At 40.1% G+C, this 18,647-nt stretch overlaps 1 protein-coding gene across 1 annotated transcript in view; it reads right to left on the bottom strand.

Annotated features, from left to right (window-relative positions):
- Positions 1–18,647, bottom strand: part of LOC124723033 — a 247,975-nt gene that overhangs the window by 85,198 nt on the left and 144,130 nt on the right. The window contains exon 8 of the mRNA XM_047248209.1: positions 16,367–16,488. Coding sequence (XP_047104165.1) covers positions 16,367–16,488 — 122 coding nt within the window. The remainder of the gene's footprint in view (positions 1–16,366; positions 16,489–18,647) is intronic.

Below are 18,647 nucleotides of genomic sequence, written 5' to 3'. Positions count from 1 at the left end.
GTTGTTAGATCCCAATCAATAGTGCGAGACGACACAGAATGTTGCAGGAAGGCCACTACTTGTTCTCAGATGGCAAGTGCAGGTGATAAGCAGTGATGATGATGTTCTACGTTTGAACACTGCAAGCCACTACATGGTGTGTGACTGAGGGTAACTTGTACCACTATTAGTTATTTCCTTTCCTGTTTCATTCCCAAATAGAGCAAGAAATGAAGGACTGTTGATATACCTCCGTACAAACCCTAATTTCCTTATCTTAGTGGTCCTTAAGTGACACATACGTTGCCAACAGTAGAATCGTTCTGCAGTCAGCTTCGAATGGCAGTTCTCTAAATTTTCTCAATAGTGTTCCACAAAAAGAACTTTGTCTTCCCTCCAGGGATACCCATGTAAGTTCACAAAGCATCTCAATGAATTACAATGAAACAGAAACATGTCATTAAATATGATATGTAACAACATCAAACAAGCAATTTTAATCGTGCATTGTGATTAACAATAAATTTAAGAAATTACTCAAGAATGAGACATCTTTATCTAACATCCAAAAAAGCGAAAATCACCGTAAGTACAAACTAACATATTGTTAACAAACTGTTTTCCACCTTAAAGCAAATCAAAATGTTAATAACTTAATTACAGACCGCTGATGATGCTTTACCACAAAAAAGTGAAACACGTTTGGTAGGGGGGGGGGGATGAGGTTGGGGGGGGGGGGGAGTTTTTGTAGTTGCAATGACAGAAGAAAAATACCTTCAAGAATTGTACAGGAACTACGGACAATATGGCCACACAAATGAAGAATTCAAAAAAAGAGTTTAATCAGTAGATTATATAACCAATGCCACTCGGAGAAAAATACATTTCTAACTTCACTGACTTCTGAAACACACCCTGGTTATGAAATGCAAAGACCTCAGCTGTAAACAATGGTAACAGACAACCATATTGTTTAAAGAAATTGCACAATACCATAAAATCTCATAGATATTTCAAATGCAGGGTGATTATAGCTTAAGTTAAACTTTGAAACTGCTGTAGAAATAACACCACTGATCAGAATGATGTCAAATTGCAACAGAATATTATCAGAGAAGGGGGAAAATGCATGGCAGAAGAACTACAAATGAATCATACAACAATCCCTGAGGTGTACATTTGACGATAAACAAACTATACTACTCAGTGTGCATGGGTGTAGAGGTGTGATACTGTTAGTTACGTAAGCCCATACACCATGGCAAGGTCATATCACACAGCAAGGGAAAAATTCTAGCATTTCCAAAATGGTGCTTCAGCAGTTGCTTCACTGGATTTGCAATGTGCGGAGGTGTGCCATCTACTCTCTCGCTGGCAAGTCAACACTAAGCAACTCGTGCACATGGGTAATTTTGATATGCACCATTCTCACAGGTATGTCCAATGTTCAGGCAATTCTCTGTACACTACACGTTTGCACACCACCGCTCATCCCCTCCTGCATTGCTGTGGCCACTGCTTCCACACTGACGTCAAATCACTTAATTTCCTCCCTCTTCCAGGTTGCACACCAAAAGAACCCGTCTTTTCGAATTTCCAAATTATTTTCTCCAGACCCATGGCAGTCATTGGACCCAATGCCCCCCCCACCACCACCACCACCAAATCCCTTCAATGTCCAGAACTTCTGCAGAGCGATGTCTGCACAGTCATCATTCTTGTAATACAGTTTTACAAGCAGAGCACAATCCTGCATTGAGACAGTCATGGCGAATGTTGCACACGCAAAAGGCGGAAAAGCCATGTACCCAGTGTGTTTGTACCAATTTCAATGGGTCATGCACATGACAGGTGTTTTCATTTACGTATTCTGACACATACATTGGTCAATTTTCACACTATTTTTTTTCTTCTGCCATAAGTTTTACCCCTTCTCCGATAGTACTCCATTGCAATTTGACATCATTCTGACCAGTGATATTATTTCTACAGCATTTTGAAAGTTTAATTATAATTACCCTGTATATCCACTGTGATTCCTTTATTCAGATAAATCATTGTTTTACAATACTGCTAGACTTACGACAATTTTTAAAATTGTAAATTCTATCCAATATGACATCCTTAAAAATATGTCAATGGGTTCTTAACATTATTTACTAACAAACTGAGTGCATTTAACCTGGGTTAGCATTGACTTACTAACTTTGACTTGTTGAGGGAGTTAACAAAATAGTATTGTGAAACCTCTTAAATATGCTAATTTAAAAGTCCCAAATTGTTTCAGTTTAAGATACTAAGTCTTGCATCAACAATTTTGGCAATAATCAAGTATAATTTGAAGAAAAGAAGAAAATGAATGACGTATAACAACCTGCAACTGATTCAAGACAATATAAAATTAATTTGACCCTACAACAGTGCGTAAACAATGTTAAGGAACCCCCTTAACATTTCTGTCAATACACTTTCACATAAATTGTGGTACATGACACAACATTATTTACATGCTTAAAGAATTATTCACATTTACACAATTAGCATCAACTTTTGAAGCTCATTTGTCTTCAGGAACATATTCATGATCTTTATCTGAGCTGTAGTTATCCAAATCATCCTTCGATGTGTACAAATCATCCCTGAAAAGCATTTACCTGGCACAAACATGACACACATTACTATTAATGACCGATGTTCTTAGCACTTACCACTGTTTACATGCACACATTCTGACAAATTTGCCATTAGTGTGAATCTGAAATTAGCGATAGAGCTGTCATTTCTCTGTTTATCATAGAACTATCAACTAATACAAATTAAGTATCTCACAGGGAGAGGGAGGGAAGGTGGGTGGATGGGTACGTAGAGAGAGAGAGAGAGAGAGAGAGAGAGAGAGAGAGAGAGAGAGAGAGAGAGAGAGAGTTGCTGGCTAAAATATAACAATATCCATTACTATGGATGCAACAAAAAGAAATACATGGGTAGTAACCACGTATAAAAAAAAATTGTTATACTATGTAGCTACAGGAACAAATAAATGAAAGTGCATATTATGTCTACTAGGTATACAACGTGTATACCATGTATATACAGGAAACAAGTTTGTTTTTTGCACAAAATACAAAAACCACATAATTAATATGTTTTTACGAAATGAAAGAAAGCAAATGCTGCAAGAAACAAGGAAGAAATTATGTATAAAACAATACAGTAAAGACCTGGTCACCTGTGTCACGTTAATTTTAAAGTGCTGTATGTATGTACAGTGCACTGTATGTAATGAAAGTGTGATATTTAATCTTTTAATTCATACACTACAACGAGTGGTAGGAGTAAGAGAAAATTTGTGTTGCGGAATGTGAAACTGGAGGCTTTGAAAAGATTAGACAAAGGAGAAACATAAAAAAAACTTACTGTTGAGTGTGGAGACAGTGAAGTGACAGCTGAAGATTGAAATAGAAACAGAGACAAAACTGAGAAGTTTCCATCAAACAAGTGTTCTATTTCATCATTTGAATGGATGACAATCATGAAATCTGAGTATGAAAAAACAAGTGAATCTTTGTTTGTTTGGTTTACTCAACAAAGACAAAAAGGAAATCTAATTTCATGACCTACTCTGCAAGAAAAAGCTATATTTTTTAGAAATGAGTTAAAGGAAGGTGAAGACAGTTTACTGCAAGTTCAGGATAGTGGTAGGACAGGGGGAAGAAGTGATATGGCGTAAGGCAGTCAAAAACTTTGAGGATTCTCACAATTTTGCGAGAAATTAAGAAAAATTATACAAGCAGAAAATCTTACTCCTGATCAACTGTCTAACTGTGATGAAACAGAGCTAAATTATAAAATGCTTCCATCTAAAACTCTAGCCTCAAAAGAAGAAAAGGCTGCCCTGGGCTACAAAAAACAAAGAGAGATTAACAGTTCTTGCTGCACATCAAATGCAAGTGGAGACCATAAAGTGAAGCTACTACTAATAGGGAAGGATGCTAATCTTAAAGCTTTAAAAAATATCACAGCTTTTGCAATGCCTGTTGCACACGTCCACCACAAATCTGCTTGGATGGACAAAAAAATTTAACTTCAAAGATTTTGTTCGAGAGACCAAAAGAAAGGTGAAGAAAAAGTGCTTGCCTTCCAAAGCAATCTTAATGCTTGACAATGCTGGTTCGAAAATTAATGAGGACTAATTATAATGTGATAGTATTTGCACATTGTTCTTACCCTGTAATGAGACAAGTTCAATACAGGCATTTTACAAATCTTACAATTGTTGAAATGGTTAGTGAACCCACTGAAGATAGTGACGAGGAAGAATTGCCTGGAGAAACTGTATCAGTGATCACTAACACTAAGGGTTTGTCAGTGCTAGATGTGGTATCGCGTTATATCGAGCAGCAAGCAGAAGCTACTCCAACTGACGCCAAGCTTCTTAGAAGATGGCATAACATTGTTGGTAAACAAAAAGTTCTATTTTAAAAACAAAGGACTATGGGTGATTTCTTTAAAATGTAACTTACATTGTTGCAACTTGGAAATGTGAGCCCATGTATGCATATACAACACAGGTATGTATTATATTGTTTTTTAATCATTGTTGTGATAGGTAACCATTTATTCATGATTTACCTATCAATTTACTGATGATTACGTATTATCCCAGTTTTGTAATTCAGGGTAGCCTCAGCCCCATTTAGCTCGAATTACCAGGGCTCTACTGTACAGCTAAAATGCTTTTATAGGGTTATGTATAACTAATCAAAAGGGCAAAAATTAGTATTAAAGTGTTTTTTGCATGTGGGGGGCGAGGGAGGGGGGGGCGGTTCAAGGTAAGTGTCAGTTAACACATTCATATCAGCAATTTCATGGGACACATAAGCACTATCTCAGTATCTCAGATGTATGAGCAGAAATGAAGAGAATGTAACATGACATTTTCCCCAGCCAACAGTTGCTAATATTTGTTTACAGAAGTCACAGTAAACCTCCAATCAATAGGCCTGAAATTTGAATTCAGCTTCTCATGAAAACAAGATCACTGTCCCACCACAGCACCATCTCTGAACAACATTTTGATGAATAGATTAAGATATTATACAGATAGCAAATAGAGAAATTGAAGTTAGCTTATCGAAGAAAGAGGAGACAAGCATCATTGTGTCCACTGATCTACTCGTATCACATAACAGGAAATGGTGAGTCATTAATATTTCAGAAAGAAGGACAATAGGTCAGAGTTTAACATCTCAGCAACAGAAGGTCATTATAGATACAGCACTTGTACGTTCTGAAGGGTGGAAAGCATTAATCATGGCCAGTGACCATCTACAGTCATACAGTGAATGCACAGAAAGCCTCTATCAATGAAAGTCTATACTAATGAAGCCAGACAGAGAGTTAAACCATATCTGTCTTAAACAAGAATCCATATCTTAACCAGTGTCCACTTCTTCAACCATTTCCTTTTCCTCAACATCATTGTAAAGCAGAAGACATAATGTGTGTATGATGAAAAATCTGATAAGGGAGAAGAAAAGAAAACTTAACTATGTAAACCACCAATGGAGAATACGCAACAGGATAATATTTTCAATAATGAGGCAATCATTTAAATACAACTGGCATTCTTAAATTTTCTTATGAGAATAATACGACTAACCTTAAAGGTCACTATAAATCAAATTCTGTAAATGTGGAATAAGAATCAAAATTATTTAACAGGATATTTCGGAACCTCGCTGTTAACATTATAAACAATAGGCCAACCTTATTTTTTAGTTAAGGAATACATACTTTTCAAGTTGCTTACTAGTTGCATACACTTTGCTCACTGTGTCTATCCACTTGACGTTAAGAACTGGTCAGCTTCTAGTTGTGAATTTTGTCGTACCTGTTATTGATCCAATGTGGACTATGAATAGTCTGAGGAAAACAATACGTGTTACAGTGACTCGACTGGTGATGGAAGAGATAATCACATCTACAAGCTAAGGTTTCTGTTATAACGTCAAGTTTAACAAATATATTTCAGAACGACACAACACATATAAGTCACAGAGTAAGTTGACAAGCAAGACATGTATACACGTTAGCATTCGAATGAGCACTGAGTCCCAGTCTAGCAGCCGCTGCTCGGCTGGCCGCTTAGGTGGCGCAGCTGCTGCATGGCTGGCAGACAGCGCCGCACGTAGAGGACGCACGTAATTGTGCAACGGCGCTTTGAATGATCGGCAAGTCACAACACTTTTCCCCCCTTTGAAATTGTTGCACTGGTCTTGATGGAGGTGTCCTGGAGATGGCTAACGTCCATGGGCGTTGTTTAACTCACCGTAAAGTCTCGAGGAGGAGGCTTCCAGTACGGACGGAAGTGTCCCCGATGATAACGGGTTGAGATGACAGGAGACGTAGGGGTCGAATCTGCTGGGGCCTCATGCACCAATCTGCCCGTTGCGCCAAGTCCAGTTAATATGACAGGACACATGGGCGATGTGTCGGCGTCCGTTGGAGGCGAGTAGATTTGCTCTGACAGAGGATGGTCATCCGGTTCCTGCAAGGGCACGTCTCCTGGTGGCGTCCATCCTGTGCCGGCATTGCGATGACGGTGAGAGGGCTGCGTTGTGAGTATTGAGAGATGCCAAGATCCCGAGTGTCAGGTAGAGCCAAAGGTGGTGTAGCGGCATTCGGAACAGGCGTTGCTGGCACACGAGGCCGAAGCTGGTCCGAATAACGCACTGCAACACCCGTGTCCGTCTGGATTTCATACAGGCATCTGCCACGGTGTCTTAAGATGTGGCCAGGGCTCCATTTTGGCCGCCTGCCATATCCCCATACCCAGACGAGGTCGTCGGTGGTGAACCGGCCAAGTGAAGGCACCCGCGGCCGTGAGGTGCAAGGCAGCAGAAGATGAAGTAGCGTGCGGGGCTGTCGGCCATGTAAGAGCTCAGCCGGGCTGTGGTCGCCCATGGGGGTGAAACGGTAAGACGCCAGAAACTGGAGAAGCACGTCATCAGCAGCAGAAGAAGTCAGAAGTTTCCGCATCTGAGCCTTAAATGTGCAGACCAGTCGTTCAGCTTCACCGTTGGATTGTGGATGGAACGGCAGGGCCGTGACATGCATAACGCCGTGACAAGCACAAAAATCCACAAATTCGGAAGAGGCAAATTGCGGACCATTATCAGTAACAAGAGTAGAGGGGAGCCCTTCCAAAGAAAAAATGCGGGCGACAGCACTGGTGGTTGCCGTGGTGGTAGGCGACGTGCAACGGACAATGAAAGGAAAGTTAGAGTAGGCGTCAATTACGAGGAGCCAATAAGGGTCCCGCAAAGTCAGCATGAATGCGCTCCTAGGGCTTCTCAGGCGAAGGCCACGGTGACAAAGATGACTTCAGGGCAGCGGCCTGTGACGCACAAGGGCCACAGGGAGCGACCATGTGTGCTATTTCAGAGTCGATGCCAGGCCAGTACACATGACAGCGCGCCAGAGATTTTGTGCGAGACACACCCCAGTGCCCCTGGTGAAGGAGGCACAAGACCTAAGCACGCAAAGACGCAGGTACCACAACACGCGGCGAAGCATTGTCAGTGGAGAGGAGGATAACACCATCCCTAGCCGTGAGGCAGTAGTGCAAAGTGTAGTAGTTCCGCAACGGATCAGATGTCTTAGAGGACGGGCGATCTGGCCAACCCTTCTGAATACAGCGTAAAACCCGGGAGAGGGTAGGGTCAGAACCCGTAGCAGCTGCCAGCCTGTCCCCAGTGATGGGGAACCCGTCCACAACCCGCTGCTCGGCAACATCCAGGTGGAAACACAAAAGTTCGTCCCTATCGAATGCCTGATCAGGACCCATGGGAAGGCGAGACAGAGCATCAGCATTTGCATGTTGAGCCGTTGGCCGGAAATAAATCTCATAATTGAAACGAGACAAGTAAAGAGCCCAACGCTGGAGGCGGTGTGCAGCCTTGTCGGGAAGAGACATTGATGGATGAAACAAGGAAACAAGTGGTTTGTGATTCGTAACAAGATGAAATTTTGAGCCATAGAGAAAAACACCGAACTTATGAAGAGCATAAATAATGGCCAAAGCTTCTTTTTCAATTTGAGAATACTTTTGTTGGGCATCCGTGAGCGTTTTGGGGGCATAAGCAATGGATTGTTCCGAACCGTCAGAAAAACGGTGCGCAAGGACTGCACCGACCCCATATTGAGAGGCGTCTGGGGCAAGAACAAGATGTTGGCCAGGTCGATAAGTAGCCAGGCACGGGGCCTGCTTCAGCATAGTCTTCAATTTCTGGAAAGCCGCTTCGCATGACACGGACCAGTGAAAAGGAACGTTTTTATGCAACAGGCGATGCAACGGCTGAGCCACCGAAGCCGCAGACGGTAAAAACTTGTGATACTATGCTATTTTCACCAAGAAGGCCTGCAGTTCCTTAACAGATGTAGGGCGAGGAAGGGCATCGATCGCAGCGATGGTTTGCTGAAGCGGACGAATACCATCCTGAGAGAGTTGAAACCCCAAGTACGTGATAGGTGCCTGAAAAAAATTGTGATTTCTGAAGATTACACTTAAGACCGGCAGTCTGTAAGACATGAAAAAGTGTGCGGAGATTTTGAAGATGTTCTTCAGTGGTGGAGCCAGTGACAACAATGTCGTCCATGTAATTGATACATCCAGGGACAGGGAGCAATAATTGTTCCAAGAATCTCTGAAAGAGAGCAGGGGCACTAGCAACCCCGAATGGCAAGCGTTGGTATTGATAGAGGCCAAAAGGCGTGTTAAGGACCAGAAACTGCCGGGAAGCAGCATCGACAGGAAGTTGATGATAAGCTTCTGAAAGGTCAATTTTAGAAAAATACTGGCCTCCAGCAAGTTTAGTGAACAGTTCTTCCGGACGGGGCATAGAGTAAGTGTTGATGAGGCATTGAGCATTTACAGTGGCTTTGAAATCGCCACAGAGACGAATATCACCATTTGGCTTAGCAACGACAACGACAGTATAGGACCACTCACTGGAAGTGACAGGAAGCAAGACCCCGGAAGTAGTGAGACGATCCAACTCCCGTTTTACCCGATCACGAAGGGCCACAGGAATGGGCCGAGCCCGAAAAAACTTAGGCTGAGCAGTGGGTTTGAGCGCGATATGAGCTTCAAAGTCGTTTGCACGGCCTAACCCAGGAGAAAAAAGGGACGAAAATGTCATCGACAAGGAATCCAGTTGAGCATAAGGAATAGCATCAGAGACAATATTGACAGAGTCATCTATGGAGAACCCAAAAATGTGAAAGGCATCGAAACCAAAAATATTTTCTGCGTTGCTCTGGTCGACCACAAATATGGGAACAGTGCGAACGACGGATTTGTAAGATACCTCAGCATTAAACTATCCCAAGAGAGAAATCTTCTGTTTATTGTATGTCTGTAATTGCCGAGTGACAGGTGACAGGAGTGGAGAACCCAATTGAAGATACGTCTGAGAATTAATTACAGTGGCAGCAGAACCGGTATCCACTTGCATGCGAACATCTCGACCAAGGATTTGGACAGTGAGGAATAACTTCCCTGAAAGGGAAGAAGTGCAATTGACAGACAACACAGAATCAGAATCAGCGTCATGTTCACGAACATCATGTATGCGGTCAGATTTGCAAATGGAAGACACATGACCTTTCTTTTTGCAATTGTGACACACTGCACATGAATATTTCGTAAAACACCGCGGACATGAAGGAAGTTGCCAGGGATTTTGCTGCAGTTTCTTAGCGGGTTGTTTACGGCTAGGCCGAGGCTGCGCGTGGGAGCGCACTGCGGCCACGTCGGCCGGCGGGGATATGCTGCACGCGCCGTCAACAGTGCACAGAGGTTGTATTTCCCCGACATCACCCCACACCTCTATTTGCGCCCCAGCGGCGCGAGAAATTTCAAAAGACTGTGCAATGGAGAGACCTTCATCTAGAGTCGGATTCGTCAACTGAAGGGCACATTGCCGAACTTCTTTGTCGGGTGCCAACCGGATAACAGCATCCCGTACCATGGAATTGGCATAGGATACTTTGTGAACGTCAGTAACAAATTGACACTTTCGACTGAGGCCGTGAAGTTCAGCAGCCCAAGCGCGATAGGATGGATGCGGCTGTTTCTGACAACAATAAAAGGCAACATGAGAGGCTACCACATGCGTTTGCTTTTGAAAATAGACAGACAGAAGTGAGCACATTTCAGCAAAGGACAAAGATGCAGAATCCTTCAAAGGTGCCAATTGCGACAACAACCGATACATTTGAGGTGAAATCCAGGAAAGGAACAGAGACTTACATGGTTGTTCGTCCGTGACATGAAATGCCAAGAAGTGCTGTCGAAGACGTTTTTCATAATCAGACCAGTTTTCCGCCGTCTAGTCGTAAGGAGGAAAAGGAGGTACAGCCAACGACGAGAAACGCCCCGCATTTGACGCCGCGACGAAATCGCGAATCGCCGCTGTTAGAAGCATTTGCTGTTCAAGGAGATTTTGCAATAGTTGCTCAACAGTAGCCATGGAACCCTGTGGGTCAACGGTGAAAAGGAAAAATCCACTACCTCGTCGCCAATTGTTATAACGTCAAGTTTAACAAATATATTTCAGAACGACACAACACATATAAGTCACAGAGTAAGTTGACAAGCAAGACATGTGTACACGTTAGGATTCGAATGAGCACTGAGTCCCAGTCTAGCGGCCGCTGCTCGGCTGGTCGCTCAGGTGGCACAGCTGCATGGCTGGCAGACAGCGCCGCACATAGAGAACGCGCGTAATTGCGCGGCGGCGCTTTGAATGATTGGCGAGTCACAACAGTTTCCTAAAGGGAGACATCATGCCACAGCATCTTTGCTGCACTTTAATAATGCCTTCAAGGAACAGGGGCCCTTCACCCTAAATATGTTTATAGTAGAAGGTGCGATTTGAAAATAGGATTTAGAGAATGCTCGGGTAGAAAGGCTTAGTGCTGCACCTTCAAAGAGTACGTGCGCTGTGGTATCTGCTACGTGGAAAGGTTATGCAAAAATTGGAAAGTATTACAAGACAACAACCTATATATCTACGACCTTCAGAAGTTGCAGACACAACGAGCATCCAATTTCACAGACCACACTGAATCCATGTTGTGCTTTCTTCAACAAAATACTCTTTATCTTCTGAACACCCATGTTGTTCACAGGTGCATCTACTTTACATGGCCGGTAAAATACCTGCATATTGGGCTATGGGAACACACATGCAAATGCTGTTAGATCTTACCAACAAAAGTTTTATGTGACTATTTGTGATGGAATAGCATTGATAGAAGATAACAATGAGAAAAGAAAGATGGAAGGTGGTTTAAGACCTCATACATGGCAAGGTCATTACAGACTGAGTTGAGGTTCATTTCGCGAAGGTTGGGGAAGGCAACTGCCCATGTCCCTTTCAGGAAGGATTTAGGGAAAGCACAGGAAACCTAAATTGGTACTGTGGAACTGGGTTTGAACCAATGACCTCCTGAATGCGAGTCCATTGTGGAGTGGTTGGTAATAACCTGAGACCAATGCCTCTGGTAGCATGATAACTGGAAAAACTTAGCAACAGCTTCTACATACTAAACTTACAGAATCACTAAACACTGTAGTATGTGCTGTGCCCATCATCCTCTGGTTCCAGCACAACTGAGAGAGCATTCTGGAGTTGACGAGCTAGCACAGCTACTGGTTGACTTTGGGGGACATGGGCATGTGAGGCAGGACCAACTGAATGGCCAGTACATTCACTAAATTTAAAGCTGCCTGATTATTTTCTTTGGGGGCAGGTCAAGAGTGTGCGCATTATTCCAATTACTACCACAGCTTCAACTGTTTGCCTGAACCAATTACGTACTTTGTGACATGGAAAATAGTCCTCTCATATTTTGACACAGTTGTACAATCATTGCCGCAAAGGTACAAAACAGTTATTGAGGCTTGGGCAGACTTTATAACACCTGTTGTAAATCTATTTGAATGTGCCTTCGATCAAATTAATTGGTATTTAATTATTCTTTTTCATGCCCAGAACCTCACAGACTTTGGTGTGTGCAACTCAAACAGATGATTAAAAGTCATAAATATCTCTACTTATCACTGCTCCAAGTTTGTACACGAAGTTCTGAAATATCCTGTGTCTTGAATCTGTAAAACAAAATGCATCTCCCAGAGAGAAATGTTGGATGGAGATGCAAAAAGGTGTGAATGTTGGGATAGGGCAGGGGAAACCAAATCTGTTGTACCTAGCCAAGAGCAAGGAAAACAACAACAACAACAACAACAACAACAACAACAATAATAATAATAACAACAACACACAAAATATGATGGTGAGTACGAGATGACGACAGTTATTAAATAACACATTATTTTATTGGATTTTTTTAAATTCAGATGAAATAAAGAGAGTAACAAAGTTGGTATAAAATGTATACCCACAAGTGTGCAAATGTCTACACTCATCATTTTGCTATTACAGCCACATCATCATATACTGTAGCACAGGATCACAGGGAATGTGCTCTAGGGTGGCCCTTATTTTTCAGCTGTCTAAGGTTTTAGCTCCCCCCCTCCCTCCCCATTTTATTGCAATCAATAACAAAATGATACTGCCAAATTTTAGCTCAATTGCACACCTACAAAACAAACAACCATGGAGTTATGTGGAGTTTTGAACTTTTGCTATGTGACTTTTGTTATGCAGTTTCTCATCATCATCATCATCATCATTATTATTATTATTAAATCAAGTCTTCTTATTAGAGATACTGCTTTTTAATAATCCTGTTAAGACTGTAATCAATATTGTAATATTAATAACTATCATAATTTTATTAATAATAAAACATTAATAGTGTATGTTTGGCTGTAGTAGCCAGGTGGGGGTGACAGTGGCCTCTTCCTTTTATTGATTTGGAAGTGCTACAGTCTAGCGGCAAACACTTAAAACTAAGCAGCGACACTACTGTGGTATTTTCAGCAAGTTTTGTGGTGACAGTTGCATGCTATTGTCTGCTGTGTTATTGTTTGTGTTTCCATTATGTTCAATGTATGGTAAGGGAGAAATATTTCATATTAAAATTAATATTGTGAGTTAATTGCAACAGTATTAGCCAAATATTATTATACTCCAACCTTCACAACTATGTTTTTGCGAGCTATTTGGGTTATGTGATTTCGGGTTCAGACAACATTTAGTGGTAACAGTGACTATATGGGGATGGTGGTCACTTTCTTGTCATGGAAATGTGACCATATTTTTGCAATGTATTTATCTTGTTTCACACAATCCGAAGTGTAAGAAGCTGCTCTTGGAGGACCACAGTAAAGTAGTCAAGCACACTCGTTTTTAAATTATTGTTTCACAACTGTTTGTACTGCTGGTGAAAATTACCTGTCCTGTCATGGTCTCCCTAGAGGAAAATGGCATCAACACCTTTACGTCCTTCATTACGAATATCAAGAAAAGACATAATGTCTCTTTTGCCAATTCTATTTCCAATCAAATTATTGGAGTCAAAACTACCCTCAATGAAGCAAGTCCTAAGTGTTTTCTTCTACAATGTAAGAACTGTAAATCTTACAATACAAAGTGCAGTAATTGTGACTCAGGAAGTTTCCATTTTTTTTGCATAAAGCACGAATTCCTACTAAAAGAACAGACCACTGCACTGAAAAGTACTCTATCTGTATGACAAATGGAAAGTTGTACAAAAAATGTGCCCAGATCATCAAGCAAACAATAGATATATATTTGTGGAAAACATGGATTAATCTCTTTGACATAGCCCATTCTGATGCTCTTGGACAGATGAAAAATTAAGAAGATAAGAAATTCTTAACACTTTGGTGTCAGAAAGGGCAACCTGACTATACATCTTGTGTTAACCAAAAGCAAGGAAGAAAAAGCATACAAGTGGAGTGCAACGTAAATCACTAGGAGAAAAAGGATATACGAAGAAATGGAACAAGATTTTGCTACTTTAGAGATTACTATGTCAGAAAGTTTTCACTGAACATCCAGAAGGCAAGAAAGTGATAGTAGTGACAACAGTGAAAGTTCCCCTATTGTCATTCAACATATAACACCAAGAGTAAAAACTGCAGCAGTAACAAAAACTTGAGATACACTGCAGTTTTTTACGCCCTGTGCATCTGAAGTTTTTCATAGGTGCAAATTCAGTGATAGAAATGGCATTTACATATTAACGACTGCTGCAGAAGCTTTTGGGCACGAAACTGAAAACCTAGTCACAACCTGAACTCCTTTTCAGTGTCTCAGAAAAAAATTTAGAGAAGCAATAGACTGTATCAGTAACCTTTCAAGGCAAGGAACAATTGTTGGGGTTCCTTGAAACCTGGAAAAGATCAAGCCATGGCTGTTGACCTGGCAGTAGAGAAGTGGGGTATAGCTGACAAAATTCAGGCACTTTGCTGTGACAAGAGAGAAAGAAATACGGGTCAAGTAAATGGCAGCTGTAAATATCTAGAAAAAATGTTAAGTCGTGAACTTTTATACCTCCCTTGCTGTCATCACATTTTTCTGTTGATGTTGAAGACTTGTTTCAACTCAATGATGGGGGTAACTTCTGGCAAGGACATGGAACTTTTCAAGAAATTTATAGCAACTTTGTTCTAAGTCAACAGCAATGCTTACATAACCAGTATCAGTGAAGTATTTGATGATGTATGGCCTATTATTTTCAGATTTTATGAGAACAAACTTCCTACACAGAAAAAACAGTGAGATTATTACCAAAACTTGCTGAAGTTGAGAATGACCTTCTTGGTGGCATTCCAACAAATGGGACATTGTTTCACATCCCAGGAGCTGTAACTCATTCTAGGTGGAAGGGAAAAGCTATACAGGTATTCAAGTTATACATGTTGCAAAATCGGTTTCATTATCTGACATAGAGAAGAACACATTAACAACAATATGTATTTTTGTGGAGTGCTTGTAAGTCTGAGCATGGTTTTGATCAACAGAAGCAATTAAGGTATCGTACCATAATTTCCTACTCACTATTCAACGGATAAATTATAGGGATATTGATCCAGTAAAAAATTTAAAATCACCACTGGTACTTGGGCCAAGAAACTATGGCACTGGCTTTATTTGATGACAATGTTCCAACAAAAGTCAAGGCAAATATTGTTGAAGTCATCTAGGAATCAGAAAAAGGTGGAAGAAAATAAAGTGAAAAAGTACTTTCTACACGAAAAATGTTCTTTCTTCTACAAACAAAAGTAGTGGGGGGGGGAGAGAGCAAAATACAAACATTAAGATAATTACATATAGCTAAAGGACACCCTAATGTACAGCTACACGTTTTGAGTTTGTGATCATTCAGTTGTTCAAAACACTATTGGAAAACTCCTCTAGAAAATGACTTCACTTACTCTATCAGATTTTCCATCCTTTCCACAGATTCAGCATGTACTGTATGTGTGAATTCCTAAGGGACCAAACTGCTGAGGTCATCTGTCCCGCAGATTCAGCAAAACACTGTTCAATTACATTTTTAATTGCAAGAAATGGTAGAAATAAGTAAACTATGTGATTAGTGGATAAGAGAGATGTACCATAGTAGTAATATCAGTAATGAATGGTATGTATATGTAGAGGCATTAATACTCAGCAAAACAAATTGTTTTTAGCCCATTTTTGGCACTGATTCACCACCCAGTCACAATGACTTTCAGAAAAGGATCTATGACATTGTATAAAGATCACTAGCCACACACACCAGAACTTCATTTTCCTCTTTGAGCCAAATTCTGGAATTATGTGTAAAGAAACAACATCTTCATAACATCATGAAGATGTATCTGTGGGAAGTCCCCTGTGATAAACAAATTGGAGATGAAATTACATCAACTGGTCGTTGTTGTGTCTGCCAGAATAATATGATGAAAGTGCTCAGTACTTTCAGGAGAGGTGACAGTGATTGGGCCAGCAACCTGATGTGTGTTTCAATGATGGTGAAAACATCAATAATGCTATTGCTCCAGTTTAAAAGTCAAAACTTTGTCAGTTTCTTGTTTCTGCAGGTTTTTGTACATATCTGCAGGGTCACACATGGTAATTCCTGTATCAACAGACATACATTTTTACTTTTTGTTTGGTAGACTATGTACAATATCTTGATTATAATGCTAGTTACTCTCCACAAGTCACATACCCAAAATATCAGTGTTCCCACCTCAAAAAAGAATGAATTGCTGTAGGTAAGTACCCCACTACTATCTGAACAAATTTTCCAGAAATGTTTTTACGATTTGTGTAAAATATATATAAGACAATTTAGAAGATAATTACACACCAAAATGACAACTTGTGCAAAAATGAATTACCTGATGTCAGGGCATTAGTGCAAAGTGGGCATCCCCACTCTTTATCTCTTATGTTAAGTTCTCCACATTTCTTATGTACACCTTGTGATCCACAGTACTTGCACACAATTATTTCAAACACCCTGCAATAACAATTATATCATAAAAATTTCTACATAAATTATTAAATATTGGATGAACATTAGTACAAGGTTGGAAATTTCTAAGTGAAATACAAAACTGGTACGAGTAAAGTTAAATGATACGTAATAATCATACAGAGGATGCGTAAATTTATTTATCAGGTTCCACAGGACCATGAGAGCCAAACTTATTTGGTCATGGAACAAGTCAGTACATAGTTTACAGAACGGAGCTCACAAAATTTATAAACAAAAGAATTAAAAAACAAAAAAAAACTGTAAGAGAGTATATGAATAAATAATGTCACAGAGAAAATTTCTCAACTAGTGCGAGAAACTCCTGTACAAACTAGATGTGACCCGTACACAAATCTTTCAACTTGGATTTGAATACATTATGTGTAAAATTTCTAAGCAAAATGTACATGGAGACAGCGAAGCAGTACACATGGGAAGTACTGAACATTAATAGAAGAATATTTTGACATGGATGATGGATAATGCATATGAACCAAGAAAAATTTTGAATTCTGATGGCACTGGGGTCTTTTATAATTTATTTTTCTCAAAAACATAAGATGATTCTGTTCACGATGGAAAATGGATTGTATGAATAAAATGGAGAATGTACTCTATTCTTGAAATTTGGGACAACGTTCTCAGGTTTGTATGAATGCAGCGAGTTGAACAATATACTTCCCCTGAGAATGTTCTCAGCTCGTGTAAAAGGGTAGGGAAGGTTGCTCAATGTGAAGAACATTCTCCAATTTTGTGTGAATAAAACACGGGAGGTTTCTCACAAGTGTTTTTCAAAATAAACTCTGTAGCACATTTCAAGCTGAGTTAGTTTTCTTGAGGTCAAGTTTTACCGAGATTTTTTTAGTAAAAATTGGATAATTTATGTTGCTTGGAAGGGAAAGGAGTATACACATAGGTCACAGAAATACCGAATAGAAAGGCTGTAGAGGTTTTTACAGGTTTAAGAATCAAAACATTATTTCGCTGGCAAATCACTTCCTCCCAAAAGTCATGAAAGAAGAGGGCCTTTCAAACGAAGTGAAAATGAAGACATTTTTGTGCTATTTAGAAGATACAGATTCTGAGATTGGTAGAGGAGGAGACGTAGGTATACACTAGACAAACATGTCACTAATTTTCAAATGTTCTTTATCACATTACCCAAAAAGCACCTCTGGGGTCCAATTTCATAGAATCGTAGAAGAACTAGAAACAGTAAAGTTAATGCCACAATCGAAGAATCAGTTTCCAAGTGTTGTGGGGGCATCCATATACCAATCACGTAACCTTTCGTACACGGAGATGAATATATTAACCGAAAGGGCTTTCCTACGATCTCTGTGATTATAGCAAAATGTTTACTAGTGTAGATGCTTCATGGCCTGGGTCTGTAAATGATGCTAGGACATGGAGAAAGTTTTAGGTATGCCAGATACTAAGAGAGAAACTGCATAATATTTTAATTTTAGGAGATGAAGAGTGTGACATTGCACCACAGTTAATGACACCATTCCAGAATTCACAAATGTATGATCAGAGAGCCTACAACAGTCTTCAGCATCGCAGAATGAAGCTGTTTTGGAAAATTCTATGGAGGAGATGATTACTTCACTATATAACTACAGTGACAGTGACACTTCAAGCATCTGTCACAGCAAATAGAGTTATGTGACTGGAGGTTTTCCATTATCACCATAGAAATGGAGCACAAGTGGAGTCAGCTCCACAACTGTGAGCAGCTACATAACAAAATTATATTGTCATAAGTTTTGAAATTTTAATATGAAACCCATATGAGTAGCTAATTCCAAAATAAGTTCATCTCAGGAATTCAGTCTGCATCACAAAATAAATATTGCTGCAATACTGAAGTATTGTTTTTCTTGTGTCACTTTTGTTCTTTCTCCCTACACCGGTTGGCCTATTTAAGATATGCTTCCTCACGGCATAAATGTTGTTTTTGTTATGTCGGAAAGTAGACAGTTCAGAAAAATTAGTAACAGGTTAATTGCAAATCTCACAATCTGTTTCTCATACCAAAATTGCATGGGCAACAGCATAAATTTTTGATGTGCAGTTAGACCATTGCCCCTCACATTTAACCAAAATTATCTCCAGTTAAAAATTCTAACAGAGTTCTG

This window comes from Schistocerca piceifrons, chromosome X, assembly GCF_021461385.2.
Source record: "Schistocerca piceifrons isolate TAMUIC-IGC-003096 chromosome X, iqSchPice1.1, whole genome shotgun sequence".
NCBI lineage: Eukaryota > Metazoa > Arthropoda > Insecta > Orthoptera > Acrididae > Schistocerca > Schistocerca piceifrons.
Note: the sequence above shows the minus strand (reverse complement) of the source record. Positions and strands in the feature narration are given on the sequence as shown.